Source organism: Thamnophis sirtalis, unplaced genomic scaffold (assembly GCF_051295495.1).
Source record: "Thamnophis sirtalis isolate CommonGarterSnake01/CBP01778 unplaced genomic scaffold, rThaSir2_p1.2 scaffold_4, whole genome shotgun sequence".
In the NCBI taxonomy this organism is placed as follows: Eukaryota; Metazoa; Chordata; class Lepidosauria; order Squamata; family Natricidae; genus Thamnophis; species Thamnophis sirtalis.
This window is the reverse complement of record NW_028261384.1, coordinates 135,010,869-135,032,726: the sequence shown is the minus strand read 5'-3', so window position 1 is coordinate 135,032,726 and position 21,858 is coordinate 135,010,869. Positions and strand designations below refer to the sequence as shown.

The window sequence follows — 21,858 nt, the reverse complement described above, 5'->3', positions numbered from 1 at the left end:
GATACACAGGCAGTCCTTGACATACGACAGTTCGCTTAGTGACCATTCAAAGTTACAACAGCACTGAAAAATGTAACATGACCGTTTTTCAGAGTTACAGCCTGAAGCCTTTGCAGCCTTCCCAGGGTCACGTGGTTAGAATTCAGAAGTTTAGCCACTGATTCATGTTTATGGTTGTGTCCCAAAGTTACATGATCCCCTTTTGCGACCATCTGACAAGCAAAGTCAATGGGGAAGCCAGATTCACTTAACAACTGGGTTATTAATTTAAGAACTGCAGTGATTAACTTAACGACCATAGCAAGAAAAGTCACAAAATGGGGCAAAACTCACTTAACAAATGTCTCATTTAACAGAAATATTGGGTTCAATTGTGGTCATAAGTTGAGGACTATCTGTATTGGGGTCACTTTTCTGCTTGCAAGGACCAGCCTCCCCTCCTCCTCTCCTCTGGGGTCTCCCCTGGGACAAATTCAGACATTGGGGTGGGCTCATTCCTGGCCAAGAAGGGGCTTCCTCCCCTCTGGGCAGAAGCCGGTTTTGGTAAGACACGGCTATGAACCCCCTGGAGGAGAACAGAGTCAAATCCCACATCAACCAAGCATTGAGAAGCCACAGCTTTAACCCGGAGACACCCAGGATCTGGTCTCCAGGCACTGAGAGCGGAATCTGAGGGACGTTGAGTGGGAGAACTTCCAAGCGGTGGACCTGGGATATGGGCCATGCTCTGTTCCTCACTGTCAGGATGGACCTGCCTGTCCCTTCAATTCCCCCCTTCACTCACCCCCCCCCAGTTCCCCCTTCTAGGCCAAGAAGTCCATATTAATGTCTCTCACCCCCAGCGAAGAGACACAATCCCTGAACAATGGATCCAAATAAACCAGAAACAAAGGAGTTTTCAAAAGGACCTTCAAACCCCTTGGAGGTTTTTGGTATAGAAAGTCTCAGCCTCAGAGATGGGAAGGTCAAAGGCAAGGTCCTCCCCTCCCCAAATACATCCCCACAACAGAGGAAGCCCCTCCAGATCTCCAAAAATCATGTTGCTAGAAATCAGGTTGCATCATCTACCACACTGTGCGCATCTCCACCATCTTTGTAGAGCTACCCATGATAAGATGAGTGGCCTATAAATGCAATGACTGGATGGATGGATGGATGGATGGATGGATGGATGGATGGATGGATGGATGGATGGAAGGAAGGAAGGAAGGAAGGAAGGAAGATAGATAGATCTCAGTTGTAGACCTTATAGTCCATTCTTTATATAAAAACTAAAAAAGATCCAAATACAAAGAATCTTAGTGTATTATATGAACATGGAAAGACAACACAGAAATGACAAGGAAAAAAAATGAAAGCTTCCATCCAGTCTATAATGTTCTCCCTATTTACCCAACAATATACTCCACAAGTTGTCCCTTTCTGGCTTCTTAATGAGCTCTTACCAAAAAATGAATTTTGCTAGAAAACAAATGAAATTTCACTTCAGGCACAAGCAATTTTAAAATGAGCTGCAGTTTAAGATTATTATATGAAATTATGATATAAAACAAAATTCCAAACAGGGCCTTAACATTGGGCAGAGTTCAAGGGTATCGATGGCCTCCTTGTCATTAGAAGACAAGCAACACTAGAGTTCAATGGCATTTAAGTTAAAGTGCAACCAAACTCCAAAGCTCTGGGTGACCTTCCCCAGCAATCTCTGGAGACAAGAGACCATGTTGAAGGACAGCAGAGGTCAATTCCCTGAACTGTCTTCTCCAGCATCACTTTCTGGATGTGTCCTGACAGGAAGGGCACAACCACAACGGAGCAGTGTCCCCAAGGCTACATCTGTAATTTTTCACAATTCTCCAGCTTCTCCTCTGCACATGGAGCCCAGAAAAGGTTTAGGATCCCAAGAGGAGAAGTTCCTTCTCACTGTAAATATCACCGTCTGGGCCTTTGAGACCCATGATTCTCCTGTTTTTGAGTTTGATGTAAACATCAGATTGAAGCCATAAGCAAAGAATCTTGTATCAGCAAAGGATAAATTCCTTGGATCAAGGTAGGGGCTCTGCTCTTGATTGCACCTCTCTCTCCTTTCCAGATGAAACTGGGGGGCTCTCTGTCTATATCAGGAATCCACGGGCACTTCTGAGAGTCTTTGAGGTTTTCCAACTGCTCCTGTTGTTGTGTAGGAAGCAGGAAGAGGATTAATAAAGCTCCATGAATGATGGACCTCCTGCTTCTGCTTCTGATGCTGCTGGTGTCTCATCCAATCTATGGGAAGCTTAGAAGGAAATGCCCGCTGAGTTTGGAGCCTCAGGATGGAAACAGAACATGGAGCTATTACAGACCAGGAGACCATCTCATTAGTATGGTCATCACTATAACAGAAATATCACACAAAACATTCCCTTTCACCAGGGCTCCTTCTATTCAGTCTCATTTGTAAGTCATTCAGGGTGATGGAGCTGCATTCCCAGCATTTGTAGTCCTAACACTCTCCTTTCCTTCTTATTTCATTTACTTCTATATTACAGGACCTGTTTAATTTCCTGAAAGATTTTGATTTCTGTTGCTTGCCTCTTTTAAATTTAAATCAGAAAATGGGGCTGGGGAAACCTGAAGGCTGTTGAGATTATTTTCCTTTTCCTCTGCAAACTGACCTAACTGTTCTTTGCTCTTGGATCAATGTTGGCTTAAGACTCAGTAGGCTTATGGAAACAAAGAGAATTGAGTTTTTTTAAAAAAGAATTTGTTGTTGCTGTTAATGATAACATGAACATATTTTTTTTGCAGTAAACTTTCTTTTGGTTATTCAGAAACCTTACGCTTCATTTTTGCCATGCAACTTATCAACAATAATTCCCAGTTCCTGCACAATCTCACACTTGGCTACAACATCCATGACAACTATTTGAGCACTTTACGTACTTCAGATGCCTTGCTGAACATTCTCTCCACTGGAGAAGCCAATGTCCCCAATTACAGCTGTGGAAGGAAGGACAATCTATTGGCTCTTATTGATGCAGCTGCCAAGGACATCTCTATCCAAATGTCAACATTAGGAGGCATCTACAAAGTCCCACAGGTTTTTTTTTTTCTTTATCTGATTGGGGTGGTGATGGGTGAGTGAAAGATCTAATCATATCATCTCAGTGGAATTCAAGAGCTCCTCTTCTTTATATTAGAAAAAATGTCCACTTTTTTTTAATCTACTCTGTTCATGTTTAAATTCATCCTAAATGGCCTGAAGATCAATTAGGTTCCCAGAAAGGACTTTCCAGTGGATATTCAGAAAAATACTCCTAGTTATGCGGGTCTTTATTGGCATGTTCATTTCACATATACCTTTCATATCCATTTGGACAGAAGTTGGCAATAGGAGTGTCTCTCTAGATAAAATGGAAGAAAGAGGAGTCTAGCAATTACAGGTCAGTTAGTCTAATATTGTGGCTAAAATATATGCCATGTTCCTCTTAGATAAACTGGACAGCAGAAAGAAGAGACGTGCATTCTTTAGAGGAACAAGAAGGTTTTAGATAGAGTTAAAGTTCATATAAATTTGAATAAGAAGCAATGCATTACTGATAATCTATATTGACAATAAATTCACCTTGAAAATCTAATCACAAAATATGTCAATTGGATAAGCCAAGGTTTGCTGGCTTTACAGATGTTAGTGCAGCATTTGGCATGAGACAGAAAAACATTATGGAGGGAATCACCTTAGTGATAGTTATATGTTATTAATAAGCAATCAAATCATACTAAGAAATGAAATAAAACAATATAAATCATAAAGATACAAGCAGCATAGTTATAATCATAAGTAGTAGGAGAATCTCATGCGGTGAGTTTTATGGCTGGTGAGGCAGCTTTTTAGACTTGTGGACTTCAACTCCCAGAATTCCACAATTCCTACTTGGAACGCTGACACTATTCTAATGTGGAAGTATTAATAAGGAGTTATTAAAAACTAATATTTGGGACTTGATCTGATCCCAACTATAACACAACCTCCTCTGTTGCTTTTTCAGATCAGTGTTGAACCTGTTTCAGAAACTCTGACTGATAAAAGTCAATTCCCCTTTTTCCATCTGATGCTCCCCAAAGAAGGGATCCAGTACCTAGGAATTGTCCAACTGCTCCTCCACTTCAGATGGACCCTTATTGGCCTCTTTGCTTCAGACACAGAGGTGGGAGACAAGTTCATGAAGACTTTAATTCCTATGCTTGTCAGGAATGGAATTTGTGCTGTTATATCACAACAATTCTCAACAACTGCACATGCAGCAGCCCTCAGGGATGCCCTCTCTAAGTGGAAACAAGTCAATGTCTTTGTTCATTTCATAGAATATAATTCCATTTGGGAGAGAATCCTTCCTTTCCATTTAGCACTCAGACGTTTGCCAGGATCCACTGAAGGGAAAGTCTGGATCTTGACAATCTTGGGCCAATTTGCAATTAGAAGGCACAAACTTCTCAAACACATCCATAGTATTTGGGCTTTTGCTTTTCAGGAGAAATATAGACAAAAATATTATCCCTTTGAACCCAAATTATTTTTGGAACCCCAGGTTGAAGATCATTATTTTCACTGTTCTCTTTCAAAGCATGTCTATTCTGTCAAAGGCAGGAGAAGATGCACCCAGAAAGCCCCACTGGAGACCCAGTGGAAACAGAGCAGGAAATGGTTCACAAATTACCCCTATATGTATAGTTTCATTAACACTCTGGCCCATGTCTTGAACGCTGCATATTCCTCCAGATTGAGGAGGAGAAGCAAGGAGGTCAAAAAGAGGTTGGAGGCTCCAGGGCTGCAGCCATGGCAGGTAAGAAGTACTGACAGGATGGAGAGGACTTAATTCTCCAACCGAGAGATTATGTTACTTGGGAAAGATGCTCTTGGACTCCTTCGGGTAAATGAACAAGTCAATCTTACAGAATAACTGAATTGGAAGGGACGTTGGAGGTCTTCTTTTATCCTCTTCTGTCTCATGCTGCCTCTTCCCCTCTCTTCTTTCAGCCACTTCCACTTCTCTGTGGCCATTCCCAAATGCCCCACCTGGTGCTGGCTGGGTGTTGGCTGTATCTGGCAGTGCAGATCATCCATCCACCTCTGATGCTTGGTCTCTCTACCCCTCCCCACTAGCAACTTTTTATTTTTAAGGCATTTGTGAATAATTTCTTTCTTGGTTTGTGTTGTGACTGGCAAAGGTAAAGGTTTCCCTGGCACATCTATGCTAGTCATTCCTGGATCTAGGGGGTGGTGTTCATCTCTGTTTCAAAGCCGAAGAGTCAGCACTGTCTAAAGAAATCTCTGTAGTCACGTGGCCAGCATGACTAAACGCCAAAGGGGCATGGAGCACTATCACCTTCCCACCAAAGGCGGTCCCTATTTTTCTACTTGCTTTTTTACATGCTTTCAAAGTGCTAGGCTGGCAGAAGCTGGGACAAGAAATGGGAACCCACTCCATTACGTGGCGCTAGGGAGTCATACCATTGAACTGCTGACCTTTCTGATCGACAGCATCCCTTGTGACTGCTCTGGACTGTTCTGTATTTGAGAAATGTTGTTAATTTTGTTTTATCAATATATGATTGACAAATTTTGCTGAATCTTTGTGTTTCACTTTTGAAGATAGTGGTAACTCTGGTTCCCCCAATGAAAAATACTTGCAAGTCAGATAATTATAGAAGAAAGATTCAAATGTGAAAAGAAGGCTCATTAGATAAGAAACCAAAAATTCTGCTTTTAACTTTTCTGGATTTTCCATTTTAGTTTCACTCCTTTCTGGCAAAGAATGACTTTTGTAATCTTTCCACCTTGAAACTGTACTTGGACCAAAATGGAGATGTAGCCGCAGACCTAAACATCAAGACTTCGCTGGTTCTCCCCAAGTTGAATCTCATGCAGGATCAGCCCACAGGGAGTTTTGAAAGAGGGAGACTTATTATCAACCAAGATTCTCTTTCATGGCTAAAGGTGGGTGAAATATTGGTTTTTTTCTTCTGTTTTCCAAAACCTTAGGAACCATTTCAAGTGGGCTAAATCTAACCACCGTGGTGGAGGACCTTTACTGAGGATTGAATGTGGGGTATGGTAGTTTTCTTAGACTGGCTGGGAGGCTTCGGTGTTAATGAAAAAAGCTAACTTCAGATGCTATAATATGAAACAATGTCTAAGCTGATTCAAGCAACCTGGAATCTGGGATGACAATTCTTCGCAACATAGATGGTGGCTTTTTTGTGCCCCTTCTGTTATTTATCATCTCCATAAACCTGGTTACAGACGCCCGTCAAGTGCCAGAAATTATGGTGCTAATATCCTCAGGCTCACATCTTCCTTGTCCTCCAATAGAAGGGAAGAAGGCGGCAATTCTGTTGAGCAATGCTGGAGTTCAGGTATGGACTGGATCCAATGGAGTTGATTCAAGACTGGCTGGAGGTCCCGTGAGTCCCAGTGGGAAATAAGCTTTGGAATTAGAATTCACTCCTCTAAATTCATATGCTGCTTGTCTCCCTGTCCAGAATGACTCCAGTCTGCTTCCAATAGTGTACTGTTTGTATAATATCTCATATTGCATAATCCCCTGACACAGAAAACTGAAGCCCTGAAATATTTCTTTGATCCAAAGAAAAGCCCATCCTGATACCAAAAGTACTGAGGGGCAATTTGAAAGAAATGCTGCTTAGATTTTGGGTTTTGGCTATTAAGAAAATCTCTTGAATGTCATTGTTTTTCTTGATTGTTAGCTCCTTTTAATCTCCCTGGGTGAAAAGGGGGCTCCAGATTTAACTAAAAATACATTTGGATAAATTTCTTTCCATGCCATTTGGGGTCACCTAAGTGCAGGTGCTTGAATAGAAAGGAGCTTTTCTTAGAAAACTGGATGGGCTTTAGAAATATGATCCCTTACTGATCCAGGGCTCATCCTCCATGTTTATGTACTGCCACAAGAGAGAGCCCTTCTCACGACATCACCTCCATCTCATCTCACCGGAATTCTAGAGACTGAAGAGTCCTTTTTATTCTTTTTTTTTTTTTTTAGCAGCATGGCAAAATTCACCAAATAAACATACAAACAAAGAACATCTCCTTCAAAGCTGACGGTCACAATTTGAAAGAAATTTCTCCCTTCCATCTCAGCTGGGAGACTCTTCTGGATTACTTTACTCGGCGGGTTTTTACTGTTTTATGTACTCCCCCAAAAAATGTCTTTGCAGATCCTACAAGTCAAAGGTTTCTTTTTTCCTCACAGTTTATATTGATAAATCTGATACAGTAAAAATTTAATAAATATAAAAATTAGCATGATTTTTATAACCATGCATTCCTCCATTCTTCATATGCCCTTGATTTTAAAGTATGATCATCTATTGATATTAAACATTGAATTTAATATATGTTAATAGGGTCATGAGGAGGAACTGATTTGTTGTCATTTAATGCTTAAATATTTTTTCAGTTCCATCCTTCCAGTCTTTATTAAGTAGAAAAGTCCTTTTTTGCAATGTGGTATGCTAGAAGCAAAAGGCAGGAACTAAATGAAGACTCAGCTGGTAGTTGTATCTCATACAACCATTTGGGACTAGTCAAAGATTTCATATTTACCTAAGTGAATCCTAGAATTTAATGTCCATTTTTCGCTCCATTTTCCATGGATGGAGAGTCCTAACCAGGGCCGGATTTTCCTATAGGCTAACGAGGCTTCATCCTAGGGCCTCAAGATCAAGAGGGGCCTACATTCAAATTGTTAGCAAAATTAAAATTACACTATTCTAAAAACAGTGAACACTAAAACACTGAACCGAAAATAAGGAGAAATTCTACGCATATGACTAATAAACAAACATAAAAATGTACTGGTTAAGATAGTTCCAGCACCGCGGCAGTTGGGGAGCCCGCCCACATTCCCGGCACCGGCAGTCGGGCGAGAGGCGTGGCCGCTCCCAGTAGCCACCCCATCGACATGGAGCCCACCAGCAGCCAGGCAGGTGAGGGCGAGGGGGCTGAGCCGGGCAGCTGAGTGCAGCAGGGGAGGCGGCTGGCCTCGCTACCTTTGCCACAGAGCAGAGCCGCCCTCCGTTGGGAGGCCAGATATATATATTGATATATATTGATATATATCACAGTAATGATGTATTTTATTGTCTCTCATGTAATTTACAAACTAAAAAATGGGAGGTGAAAGGGCCTCATAAGTGGAATAGCCTAGGGCCTCTTTTCATCTAAATCTGGCCCTGGTCCTAACACATTTTCTTTGGCATTTCTTCTTTTTCTGCTCAGTCCCTGCCTGAGTCCAGATGTGCAGAAAATTGTCATCCTGGATTTGTCAAGAGGGCTCGAGACGGAGAACCAGTTTGCTGCTATGACTGTGTTCCTTGTCCAGAGGGGACCTTCTCCACTCAGGAAGGTGGGTGACTCTTGAGGAGAGGAAGGCCTTGTGGAAATAGATTTATCCAGAGCATTTTGATGAGCATTTTTAAAAAGACAAACTTTTACAAATTTTTGTTTCCCCCCCTCCCCCCCAAACCCCACCAACCATCCCCCTCCCCCCGACTTCCCAGAACCAATACAGGGTATAAATCTTTAACAAAACAATCTAAGGTACAGTTAAAAAAGAAAAACCAAAAAAGATAGTTAATAACGTCTTTCAATTGAGCTCTAGCTCCTCCTTGCTGGACTAGCTCTAGACAATTTATAATTCCTGGTCTCTAATCATAAGCTATCTGGAATTTCTTAGTCCCATATTTGTTTTGAGTATAGTCAATCCATCTTTTCCACTCCAGTTTGAATGGTCCTTAAGATATGCAGATATTTTGGCCATCTCGGCTAGGTTTGTTACTTTCAGTGTCCATTCTTGAATAGTAGTCAAATCTTCCTTCTTCCAGTATTGCGCCACCAACAATCTAGCTGCAGTTATTAAGTGCAAAATCAGATTAGTCTCTACAACTGTACAATCAGTAATTATACCTAAGAAAAATAACTGAGGGGTAAACTTTATCCTTTTTTTAAGAACAATTTGCATAATCCACCATATTTTTATCCCAAACGCTTTAACCTTTTTGCAAGTCCACCATATGTGAAAATATGTAGCGTCCACACAATCACATCTTCAGCATTTAGGTTGTAAATTGGGATACATAGAAGCCAATTTTTTAGGATCTAAGTGCCATCTATAAAGCATCTTACAAAAGTTTTCTCTCAAGTTTTGGGCTTGTGTAAATTTTATATTTCTCACCCAAATCTTTTCCCTTGTATCCAACATTATTGGTTCTTCAACATTTTGAGCCCATTTTATCATACAGTCTTTAACTAATTCTGTTTCCAAGTCCATTTCTATTAATACATTATATAATCTCTTTATATGCATTGGACTTTGATCTCTAATTTGTTTAAGTAAATTATCCTCGACTTGCATAAAGCCAATTTTTTTATCTATTTTCCATCTGGCCTGTAACTCCCTGTACTGAAACCATGTTTGAATTATCTTTTCCTCTTTTAGTACATCCAAGGGTTTTAATTGTAGTACACCTCTTTCTAAGGTAAGAAGCTGTCTGTAAATAGTCCTGTTTTTGTACTATGTTCATATTTTCTATTGCGTGTCTGGGAATAGCCCACATGGGTATCTTATCATTTAGTTTGCATTGATATTTTTTCCAGACCTGCAGTAGAGCATTTCTTAAAATATGACTTTTGAAATTCGTGTCCACCTTTTTGTTATATAGCAGATAAGTATGCCAACCATATACCAAATCGTGCCCTTCAATATTAAGTATTCTATCATCTGTTAAATTAATCCAGTCACTAATTACAGATAAAAGTACTGCTTCATAGTATAGTTTTAAATTGGGTAATTTCAAGCCTCCTCTTTCACACACATCTTGCATTATTTTTAGTTTTACTCTCGGCTTCTTCCTTGCCCATACAAATTTATTAATGCCCTTCTGCCATTCTAGCAAGCTCACATCTTTTTTGAGTATTGGTAACATTTGAAAAAGAAATAAAAATTTAGGTAAAATATTCATTTTCACTGCTGCTATTCTTCCCAGCAAAGATAACTGTAGTTTCTCCCATTTTTTCATCTCTGTCTGTATACTATGCCATAGTGATTCATAATTGTACTTGTATAACTTCCCATTTGAGGTTGAAATATAAACTCCTAAATATTTAACTTTTTTAACTATTTCACATCATGTCATTCCTTCTAGTTCATCCCTTTGTTTAGTGTTCATATTTGTAACTAATATCTTTGTTTTCCCTAAGTTTATTTTAAATCCTGACATTTGGCTATATTGATTAATCATATTCATTTCTCATATCTAAATAAATTTTCGTTCAGTCTCCAAGTCCTTCTTGCTCAAATCCCAACTCCCAACTCCATCCATACCGGGTTATGATCTGAAAAGGCTTTGGAACATATCTTCGTCTTCTTTACCCTAGAAAGAAATCATTGGTTTTTAGTATAAAGTCAATCCTAGAAAAGGATTGATGTCTATCAGAAAAAAAAGGTAAAGTCATATTCTTCTGCATTCTTTTCTTGCCAGATATCTCTCAATTCAAAATCCTCTATCATATCAAAAAGGACTTTGGTAATTTCGCTCGCTTTTGGATATTTTGGCGGAGAGCCTTTTTGTCTTTCTTAGTATCCAAAACACCATTCCAATCACCCAATAATATGCAGGATATATAGTCCCAATGTACTAACTTAGCATGAAGCATTTTATAAAATTTGTCTATCCAGAGCATTTTGATAGACAGTACATGATGAGAGACAATGTGATGTTTATCTGTTTTCTTGTTTATTTTCAAAATGTCACGATTTTTTATTTAACCAGAAGAATAACCGAAAGATCTTGAAAAAGAGGCTAGGAAGAGAAAGAAAGGGAAATTGGGCAAGCTTTAACATTGCCAGAGAAAATAATTACTCCGCTTGTTAGTCTGGCTGTGTCCTTCCATCTTTACATCTCAGCCCTTTGAAATTTCAGAAATTGTCCATTTCTTTTCCTTATCCGAAGCAGATTTACATTATGTCATCCTCCAAAATTGATGCATAAAAAGTTGTAGCAAGCAATCTATTCTAATGTATGGGCTTTCTGAGTTTTTGTTATTGTTGAATAGTGTAATACAACTACAGCCCCAATCTAAAAGAAATCCAGTTGTGGCTCAAAATTGGGGGGGGGGGAATCCCCTAATAAACAACTGTGATTCAAATGAAACAGAACTAACAAAAGCATGGGAAAATGGAGAAATAATGTTAGTAACAATCTGTACAAAACTGATCTACATGGAACTACATTTAGACATATTTAATTTCACACCAGGAAACCCTCTATGTGGGGATTTCAATTGATCATCCAATGGACAGAAAATGTGGGGACCGAATCTTCTTAGATGCCACTTCAGAAATTCCCTCTCAGCCACATGAAAGATCTTGTCAGATGCAGTGAGAGGAAAGCAGCTGATTCGTGATGGATGGGGATGGTGTGGACAGTGATGGGTGCTCCTCATTCCACCCATCTGTCCCCTTTAGGCATTTCAGGTTATTTGCAGGACTTCCTTTCTATACCAACCCATGCAATTTCTCGGGATAGGTTCCTGTTAGGTATGCTCCTCGTTGGGAGAGCGAGTGCGTTCAGAGAAGTGTTGTGAGAGTTGTGTTGGAGAACACGCAAACCAGCATACAGAGACACTGCAGTTTAAATAGGCTTTTACTTTCATGGAAATAGAGGTATCAGAGTACATCAAACAGTCCAAGTCATACATGGATAAGACAGTCAGTCATCAATGTCTTTCAGTTAAGGGATAATCCAAATAACATAGTCCATAATCATACAAACAGTCTGGTACTCAAAGTTTGCTAGCAGTTGCAAAACTTACAATAGCTCACGGCACTTTCTAACAGCCAGCTTCTAAAACCACTCAGATCAGATCAGCCCAGCATCTAACAAACAAAGAGCTAACAGTCATTCTGGCTCCCTCTTATGCCCAATTGAGGAAAACAGCAACCAATCACATTTTACAGTATGATTTAAAGAAACAGGGATACAATGTTACATGATTTATATATTGCCAACCCAACCGTTAGATTATATTCCTAACAGTTCCCTCTAGGTCCAGTATATTGAGAACCGTCATCTGAAAGGAATCAGGATGGCTAGAAAGTTTATTTGATTCATTATTTACTTATAATAATGTAGGTTTCTATGAAGGTTCTCAATATTACACAAGAAATTCTTGAAGTCAGGGGTCCTCAAACTTTTTAAACAGGGAGCCAATTCTTGGTCCTTCAGACTGTTGGGGGGAGGGACCGGCTGGGTGGGAGTGGCTAGGTAGTCATGTGACTGGGTGGGCCTGACTAGGTCATGTGACTAGGTGGGTATGGCCAATTTAACAGTGCACACAAATTAAACTTTAATTTGTTTTGCTCCTGGGGGTATTTTATTTGCTTTTGTTTGCATATTGCTCTTTTGGTTGCCTTTTCTTTTTGACTAGATCATTTTTAAATTGTTTAGGAAACTGGTGATCTGTATAGTTTTTAGAACATGTTTTCAATTTTTTTTTCCATGGAATTCTTAAGCATCTTAGAAAATATCCTTTTTATCAGCTGTTGTCCCAAGAAAGTGTTGGGAGAAATGTCCTTCTGGGTTCAGATCCAAGTGGGGAAAAAGACACTGGAAACATTGCGGCTGCTTGGAAAGATGGTTTAATCTTTAAGGAAACATGGCTTGAGGTCCTGTGGAAAAAGATGATCATGTGCTTCAAGATGTTGGGTGAAGAAGAGAAAAGAGGGAAAAAAGGCTGGTTTTTTAATACTCTCTGTTTGGCCTCACCTCTCTGTTTTCCTGGTCCCGTGTAAGAAATATATTCTGATTGGTTGTCAGACTCCCAGTGGTGGGGGAGGAGTCTTACCTAACTTTGTGGAATGTGTGTCTTTTGAGTCCCCAGCTTGGTTCAGTTCCCAGATGCCATGTGGCGAGTTTCTGTCGAAGGCTAATCCTATCTTTCTTATGTATAGTAGACTACCTGAAGATTTTTAATGGCCCATTGACAAAGATGGGAGCTGTTAAGAGCGAGTCTCTTTCCTGCCTAAAAACTTTTCTCCATTTCTTATCCAGGGAAATATAATATTCTGCCTTTTCAATATTTCCCAGGATATTTCATTTTTCTAGGAGAGGAGTGGGTGCTAACTTCCTACAATGTATTTGTAGAACTGTAAAAATACAGAATCTTAAAGAAATACAGGTTTGTTTTTTTTTGCTTTCTCAGATACTGAAAAATGCACCAAGTGTCCAGATGATAAATATCCAAATGAGAACCGAGTCCAATGTATCCCCAAAATAGTAACTTTTCTGTCTTATGAAGAACATCTGGGAATCATCCTAGTCTCGTTTGCTCTACTTTTGTTCCTAACTACAGGCCTTGTTTTAATCATCTTCATTAATTACAAAGAAACTCCCATTGTCAAAGCCAACAACCGGGGCCTCTCCTACATCCTCCTGGTCTCCCTCCTGCTTTGCTTCTTGTCTTCTTCTCTCTTCATTGGTCAACCAAGGAAAGCCACCTGCCTTCTCCGACAAACGGTTTTCAGCATCATCTTCTCAGTTGCTGTTTCTTCTCTCTTGGCCAAAACCATCACGGTGGTGCTGGCTTTCCTGGCCACAAAACCAGGAAATCGGGTGAAGAGATGGTTGGGGAAGACCTTGGCCAACTCCATCATCCTGTTTTCTTCTGCAGTCCAAATTGTTATCTGCTCCATCTGGCTGGTAGTTTCTCCCCCCTTCCCTGACTCTGATCTCCACTCCCAGCTTGGAGAGATCATCCTGCAATGCAACGAAGGGACTGTTGTCATGTTCTACATCACCCTCAGCTACATGGGCTTTCTGGCTGCCATCTGCTTCACAGTGGCTTTCCTGGCCAGGAATCTGCCTGGGGCCTTCAACGAAGCCAAGCTGATCACCTTCAGCATGCTGGTCTTCTGCAGTGTCTGGGTGACATTTGTGCCCACCTACCTAAGCACCAAAGGAAAATACATGGTGGCTGTGCAGGTCTTCTCCATCCTGGCCTCCAGTGCTGGTCTGCTGGGCTGCATCTTCATCCCCAAGTGCCACATTATTCTTCTGAGGCCAGACCTGAACACAAAGGAGCAGCTTACAGGCAGAGCAAATATAAAAACCTGATATACAACTCTATTCGATATTGGAAGAATTGTTAAAAGTTTCTTTTATTTGAAAGAAGATACTAATTCTTTCTATTTAGATAGTATGCAGGAATAAAGAAAAGTATATGTATATGTTTCTTGTAACTCCTTTCTGCCTTAGCTCAATAAAATTTCCTAAATTAAAATCTGTGAAAGTCATTCAAAGGAATTTGCAGTTCAGCAACTGCCAATGAACAGACACATTGTAAGTAATCATTTGAGCAATTATTCCCATTGAAATTCTAAATTCCTTACCTAAAGAGGTAAGGTGGAAGCTGTGGAAACCAAGTTTTAACCCTGTCATATGATAATCACCCATGAGAACTTTGGAATGCCAGAAGGATGGGAAATTCATTATTTGATTGCTCTTGGCTTGGGAGGCAATTCTTTATCATTATTACATGGTTCTTTCTTGATTTCCTGATAAGACCATTTTACAGAAAGTGTTGACCACAACAGCTATCTGAGATTTTTCTTTGGAGTTGTTCTTACTTAGGGATCTACTTCTAAGAACTTTCTAGTCCATGTTTTTCTTTCTTTATTCAGAGAATTAAAATTGCAATATCTAACATGATTCAGGCCCTTTAATTTCCCACTCTACCTAAAGAATTTCCCTGCTTCTCTTCCAAGCATGGCTTGGCTGTAAAGGGTTGGGTGATGTCCAGAGAAAGGGGACCTTGAGACTCTCCCCAGGCCGAGGTTGAACGGATCCTGTTTAAAAGCAGCCACATCGTATACCAAATATCCGGAGTGTCCAATGCTTATTTACCCAGGCGTTCATCCAGGTCCAAGAAGGAAGTGAATAAGCATGGGAACTTCTTGGGACATGAACCCATGGAAGATCATCTGCTTTCCAACCATATAGTTCATGTTGCTGATCAATTGGTCATCATTTTTTTTTCATATTTCAGAATGGCTTCTAATTATGAATTGATCTCTTTTGCAAATTGCATTTTAAGCCTGATTAAAAAAGCTCTGATGGATCAGACCAAGGTCAGTCTAAGATTCACAGGGACCACACAGAGGCCTCTGGTTGCCCACAAGTAGAAAGCAGAGACTGATGGCTTTGCCCAACATGGAACAGGTGTGTTTTTCCCACAAAATCACTTTCCTCCATCGTATCACACAGTAATGGACACTCAGCCATCTCACATTCCAGTAATGCCTAATTCTGGTATCCCACATTAATCTGTATTTTTCCAGGTTTTACATCCCCCGACAATCAGTGCAGAGGTGGAACTGGAACTCAGAGCCTCCTGGACAGTGGATGAATTGGCTTTCGTCCCTAAAACAGGACTAGAACTCCCAGTCTCCTGGCCACTGGCTCAAACCTTTTATTTTGAAGGGGAGATTAAAATAAGGTGACCAGATTTTCAGATTGGTAAAGAGGGACACCTTTGACCAGGGCGGCAGCGGGGGGCAGCTTGATTAAAAAATTTATACGAAGCAACAAAAATTTTCATATAACACAAAAATAGTATTGTAAATTTTTTTTATTTCAGCATAACTACAATTTACAAATATGAATTGTAACTCTTGCCAAACATCAACATTTTGGTCACATGACCATGAGGATGCTGCAACGATCGCTAAGTGTGAAAATGGTCGCTAAGTGTGAAAAATGGTAATCAGTCACTTTTTTCAATACCATTGTAACTTTGGTCACTATACCACCTTTCTGGCCACAGTTCTTAAGTGAATAACTGCAGCTGATAAGTTAGTAACATAAGTGGTTTCCCAAATTGCCTTTGTCAAAAGGCAATTAAAATGACCCCAGGACACTGAAACCATCATAAATACGAATCTGTTGCCAAATATCAAAATTTTGATCGCATGACCATGAGGATGCTGCAATGGTTGCTAAGTGTGAAAATGGTCGCTAAATGTGAAAAATGGTCATCAGTCACTTTTTTCAATGCCATTGTAACTTTGGTCACTATACCACCTTTCTTGCCACAGTTCTTAAGTGAATAACTGCAGCTGGTATTTTGTATTTTGGATAGAATCTTTTTTAAATATTCTAAGACAATTTTTAAAAAGAATCCACACAGAATAAAGCTATTTTAAAAAATCCTATGCACAATAAATAACATATTATTTTAAAATACATTAAAAAAATAAAAGAAAAAAAACCCAGCTCACTTACCTGCAGGCACAAGTCAATCCAGAATGATGTAGATGTTAATACAAAGAACTGATCAAATTAAAATGGTAAAATTAGTCAGGGAAATATTTTTCAAAGAAACTTTTGCCACCGTTTTTTCTTCCACACGAGCCGACCTCCAACCTCCGTGCCCCTCCCCTCCGGAAATTCCAGGAAATAACACTGGCGGCCCCTCTAGCCAAGCATTTCCTGGAGCTCTATGGTACTTGGTCCTTTTTTTCTTATAGAATGAGGTAAAAGGGGCGCGGGGGGGGTCCGTTTTCTTGCTTTAAAGTTTTAATTATATCTTCAATGAAAGTACTGAGACAGAGAGAGGGATTAGACAGGGTGTCTTTTGTCTTGCTCCGGTTAGGATTTCTTAAGCAAATCCACTGGTCTTTCAACATGAAGCCAGAAAATCGGGACTTTTTTAAAACGGCCCAGGACACGGGAAAAATTGTTATAAAGCGTGGCCGTCCCACTGAAATTGGGACGTCTGGTCACCTTAGATTAAAACTCTCCCGATTGGCATAAAGCCTCTCGCCCGACTTTGATACCTTCCCCTCCAGGGGCAACTGCCCCTTCCCCACACAAACGGCTCCTTTGGCAGCTGCGCCTCCCCACAGCCCCCTCGCCTCCTCCGCTTCCTTGCACCCAGGTCGGGAGCCCCCTCCTACCTTCCCGTCCTCCCTCCCGCCCTCGGGCTGGCTGAGCACAGCGGGCGAGAGAGGGGTGGGGCAAGTGGGTGCCTGGACGGGCTTTCTTCCAGCCACCTGTGGGGATGGAGGGCAGGGACTTCCAAACTTCTCCCCCCCCCCGGGCTTCATCTGCAGAGGTTGTGGGCACCCTCGCCAAGGAGAGCAGCCGGAGGATCTGTGGCAGGCAAGTGGTCTCCACAGATCTGAGAGTGGCAGAAGTCCCCAGTGGGCAGGCGGGAGGCTCTGGAGCCTAGGCGGGACCTCTGGGTGTCTGCAGGGGGAGGAAAGGAAAAGGCACAGAGCTCTCTCAGTCCAGCCCCCCTCTCACTCTACGCAAGCTTAAAGGATGTCCTGGCTTTTTCCTCCCCCGCCCCGCCAGTTGCTTCCCTGGTCCCACCCGGCAGCCCTATGGAGGCTGTGCTTCCGCTTGGCTACCTGCTGAGAAGCCCGTGGAGGGGCTGCCAAAGGGCAATGTGCCCCTCCAGGACTGAAAAGCCCACTTTCTGCCTCTTTCTTTGTCGATGGCTGTGCTGAAGCCCCTTAACTCCCAGCTCTCTCCTCCCCCCCCTTCTCTGTGTTGGGAAGTTGCAGGGGAGGATGGAGAAAGCTCAGCCCGTCTTCACTCCCCAAACTACAAAGGGCAACACCCGGAGGAGGTGAAGTTTCCTCTGCCTTGGGGTAGATTTAAAAGAGGGCAGCAGTCCAGGGGGGGGGCAAAGCCTCCCTTTTGTTCTGGCTGAACTGGAGACATTTCTCCCCATCCAGACCTTCCCAGCATCCACACGCTCTGTCAACACGTGAATAGAATTGCCTGGCCCAGCAGGCTCTCTCTCTTTTCTGCTTTTTTTCCCATTCCTACTGGCACTTGAGGGAACCGTCAGGCGAGGGCATTTGGCAGGACTGGTCAGTCAAGCAAGGCCATCCAGACGATCTTCCAGTGCCCAGAGGCTGCGAGGGTCTGGGGGGAGAGGAAGCAGCTCCACATCCCTTTGAAGGCCAGGAACAGTAGGGGGCCAGGAGTCTTGCGGTAGCCCCCCTCACTCTGAGGGTCCCTGCCTGTCTCTCCAAGACCAGAGGGAGCGCGGCTACTGAGAGATCTGGGCCTTGTTCGGAGGCGATTGAGGTTTGAGGAGGTTATTAAAAGAACGCGGATTTTTCTAGAGACGCTAATTGTGGGCAATTGAGAAATGCGGGGTTGGGGGAGTTGATTGGCGGGAGAGCGCAGCGTGTCCTCGGCAGGTGGGAGGTCAAAGGAGCGATGCAGGTGAAGGCTTTGTGCTCAGGTCCCATCCCCAATGATCGGTGGAGGTTTGGGGCAGCGCGGGGCAAGGACTTCGAGGGAGGCGGTGGCGGCAATGTGTTGCTGGTCTTGGCTGCCCCGGGTGCGAGAGAGAGGGGGGAGGGGTGCCACTCCTGTCTGTTTGGGCAAGGCGAGGAGAGAGCAGGGAAGCACAGCTGTAGGGTGGCCTTTGGGGCTTTGGGAGTTGCAAGGTGGGTGTGGTGGGCGCCCACAGTGTTTGTTGCTAGGGAAGAGTATTTTGCGTGCGAGTGGGGGGTCTTGACTTCTGGGTGGGAGATTGATTGTGGGGTGTTGTTTTTGTGGGTGCGTGTTGTGTGTGGGCGAAGGAGGGGTGGGGCTTAAAGCCAGGGAGAAAACAAGAGGGAAAGTGAGAATAACGGGAGAGGAATGGGCAAAGCACCCGAGAAAGGCAGCAGAGGAGCCGCGAGAGAAGCGAGTTCCAGGGGCCAAAGAATCGCGATTCTCCTCGAGCGGCTTCAAGGGCTTGGCTGGCAGCGTGCCTGGAGCGCCTCCGGTTCTAAACAGGGATGGCGAGGGTCACCTTGATGGGTGACCAGGGTGAGCGCTGCGGGAGATTGGCCCCCATCCTTCTCAAAATCCCAGCTCCTCCTTTGCCTTCACTTCCACAGCTCCTAGGCCTCTGTGCCTCCCCCTGCTATTCTAGCCCTTCCCACAGGGGGCACTCTTCCTCCCCATTAGCCGAAGCTCTACTGTCACAGGAGCCTCTTCCTTCCTCTGCCAAACGTCTCAAAATAGCTGGTATCCCGCTGGATCCGTTTCTCTCCAACTGTGGCTGGGATCTCTGTCTTCCTGGGGATTGATTGAGGTTCCCGGGGATTTGGGGTTGGTTATTTGGACAAGACTGGTTGGGTGGGGGTTTTTTCCTGCTGTGTAAGAGCTGAGTAATAAGAGGAGGTCACAAATAGGCTCCAGGCACTTGGCAGCTGATCAGGGAAGGTAAAGGGAAAGAGGTGGGGTGGGGTGGGAAGAGACCAAGGGATGCCCAGAAGACTCGGGGTCCCTTCTGAAGAAGTAGCGTCCTCACTGGTCTGATCTCTGAGGTTTTGAGTAGGTCAGGCCGACACGTATTTGGTTATTTGTCGTTACAAATTAATTGAAACTGAAGGGAAGGTGAAGGGATTATTCGCATCCCCTTTTCCCTTTCCCTTCCCCCCTTTCTCTTGTTTCCTTTCTTTTTCCCAACCCTCTCCTGCTTCCTCCTTCCTTTCCTGCCTCCATTTCCATTTCACTCTTTCCCTTTCCATTCAGAGGACTCAGAGTCAGTGCAAATCCCCCATTCATTGGGATCAGCTGGATTCTGTCCTTGGATGGGATCACACACAAACACCACCTCCCCTGCCCCTCCCTGCTTCCCTCTCCCCTTGCCCCTATAGACAGTCGTTGCGCCCTTTCAGATGGGAGGGGGAAAGAATAGAGACACCTCAAATCTGCAGCTGATGAAAGGCTCCAGGTGAGGCCGGAGCTCTTGTAAGCTAACTGGACACAGGTAAAAAAAGAGGAACATTGACACCTTTACTCCCCCCCAAGAGAACCTCCGCTTCTCTCCCGACCCCCCCCCCACTTTCAAGAGCTCCCAACTTTGTGCTGTTGCTGCCGATGCTCTTGGCCTCTCCTTCCTCTGGCCGTTTCTCCCCAGCCCAAAGACTGCAATCCCAAAGGGAGAGAAATCCATCTCGAGAGCCCGGCAATAGGCGATCCGCGCTGCTCCTCCCAAGAACGGCTTCCTTGCTGCCCTCCTCTGCCGGTGCCCGCCTGCCTCACCTGCCCGCCTTGCAGACTTCTGCGGGGAGGTACCGAATAAAGATTGCCCCCCCCGGTAGACCCCTAAAAGTCCCGCGTGGGCTGCCTGCCTGACAACCAGGGATGCCCCTCGCGCTTTAAGATCTGGAGGGACGGGACGCTTGCCCTCTGTGGCTCATCTGCCCCTCTCCTCAAAGGACCCACGAGGTGGCCCACGAGGGAAGGGGCGCAGGAAGCCCCCCTCCATCTCTGCAGCAAAGCTGGGAGGAAGCCCAACTGGGCGCCCACCCACTCCGCTCATCGCTCGCACAACCAGCCCCAGGGGAGGAAGGCAAGGCTGCGGTCGGGAGGCCAGAGCTGGCCTGACGGGGATGGCGCTCTGGGCGAGGCGAGAGGGGAGCAAGGGGGCAGCAGCAGAAAGCAGATTTCGTCTGTGGGAAGTGAGAAGTTGTGCCTGGTGACAATTGTTGTTAGTTGCAAAGTCCTCTCGGATCCATCGCGACCCCATGGACCACGTTACCTCATTCTCTGCTGTCCCCTTCTTCTTTTGCCCTCCATCGTTCCCAGCATGAGACTCTTCTCCAGGGAGTCCTTTCTTCTCATTAGGTGGCCAAAGCATTTAAGTTTCCCCTTCAGGATCTGGCCTTCTAAAGAGCAGCCAGGGTTGATCTCCTCCAGGACTGACCGGTTGGATCACCTTGCAGGCCGAGGGACTCACAGGAGTCTTTTCCAGCACCAGAGTTCAAAGGCCTCCATTCTTTGGCTCTCAGCCTTTCTTATGGTCCAAACTTCTCAGCCATCCATTGCAACTGGGAAAACTATAGCCTTGACTAGATGCACTTTTGTTGGCAGGGTGATGTCTCTGCTTTTTAGTATCCTGTCTAGATTTGCCATAGCTTTCCTCCCCAGGAGCAAGCCTCTTTTAATTTCTTGGCTGCAGTCTTCATCTGCAGTGATCTTGGAGCCCCAAAAAATAAAATCTGTCACTACCTCCATTTCTTCCCCATCTGTTGGCCAGGAATTGAGAGGGCCGGATGCCATGATCTTAGTTTCCTGGTGATAATAAGGGGAATCAAAGTCACCAGATAGAGTTGAAGCTGCCCTTGAAGAGCATCCGGCGGCTTCAGCTAGTCCAGAATGCGGCCGCGCGAGTGATTGTGGGTGCACCTCGGTTCACCCACATAACACCTATCCTCCGCGAGCTGCACTGGCTACCTGTTGATCTCCATGTGCGCTTCAAGGTGCTTCTTACTACCTACAAAGCCCTTCATGGTAGTGGATCTGCGTACTTGGGAGACCGCCTCCTGCCAATCACCTCCTCTCGACCCATAAGATCTCACAGATTAGACCTCCTCCGAGTGCCATCTGCCAGCCAGTGCCGGCTGGCAACTACGCGGAGGAGAGCCTTTTCAGTAGCAGCTCCGACCCTCTGGAACGATCTCCCCATGGAGATTCGTACCCTCACCACCCTTCAGACCTTCCGCACAGCCCTCAAGATCTGGCTATCCCACCAGGCCTGGGGGTAAAGACCATAATCCGCCCCCACCCGAATGTTGTATGAATGTTGCTTGATTTTAATTATACATTGTGTTTTTATGTTATTGTATGTCTTCCCCCTCCCATACAAGTTGTTAGCCGCCCTGAGTCCCCTCAGGGAAAAGGGCAGCCTATAAATAACAAGCAAAGTAAAAAAAGTAAAAAGTAAAGATAGACTTTGTGCCAATCACTGGAGTTTTAATCCCACCTTCCAACAAAAATCAAATG

General features: G+C 43.8%; 1 protein-coding gene across 1 annotated transcript; it reads left to right on the top strand.

Moving 5' to 3' along the window:
* The first annotated feature begins 1,718 nt into the window (after window positions 1-1,718).
* Window positions 1,719-14,338, top strand: LOC148046751 (vomeronasal type-2 receptor 26-like). Its single transcript, XM_087714925.1, has 4 exons — window positions 1,719-1,979; window positions 5,771-5,974; window positions 8,279-8,405; window positions 13,262-14,338. Exons 1-4 carry the CDS (start codon window positions 1,719-1,721, stop codon window positions 14,170-14,172), a joined length of 1,503 nt encoding a protein of 500 aa, XP_087571051.1. The 3' UTR covers window positions 14,173-14,338.
* Window positions 14,339-21,858: the final 7,520 nt, after the last annotated feature.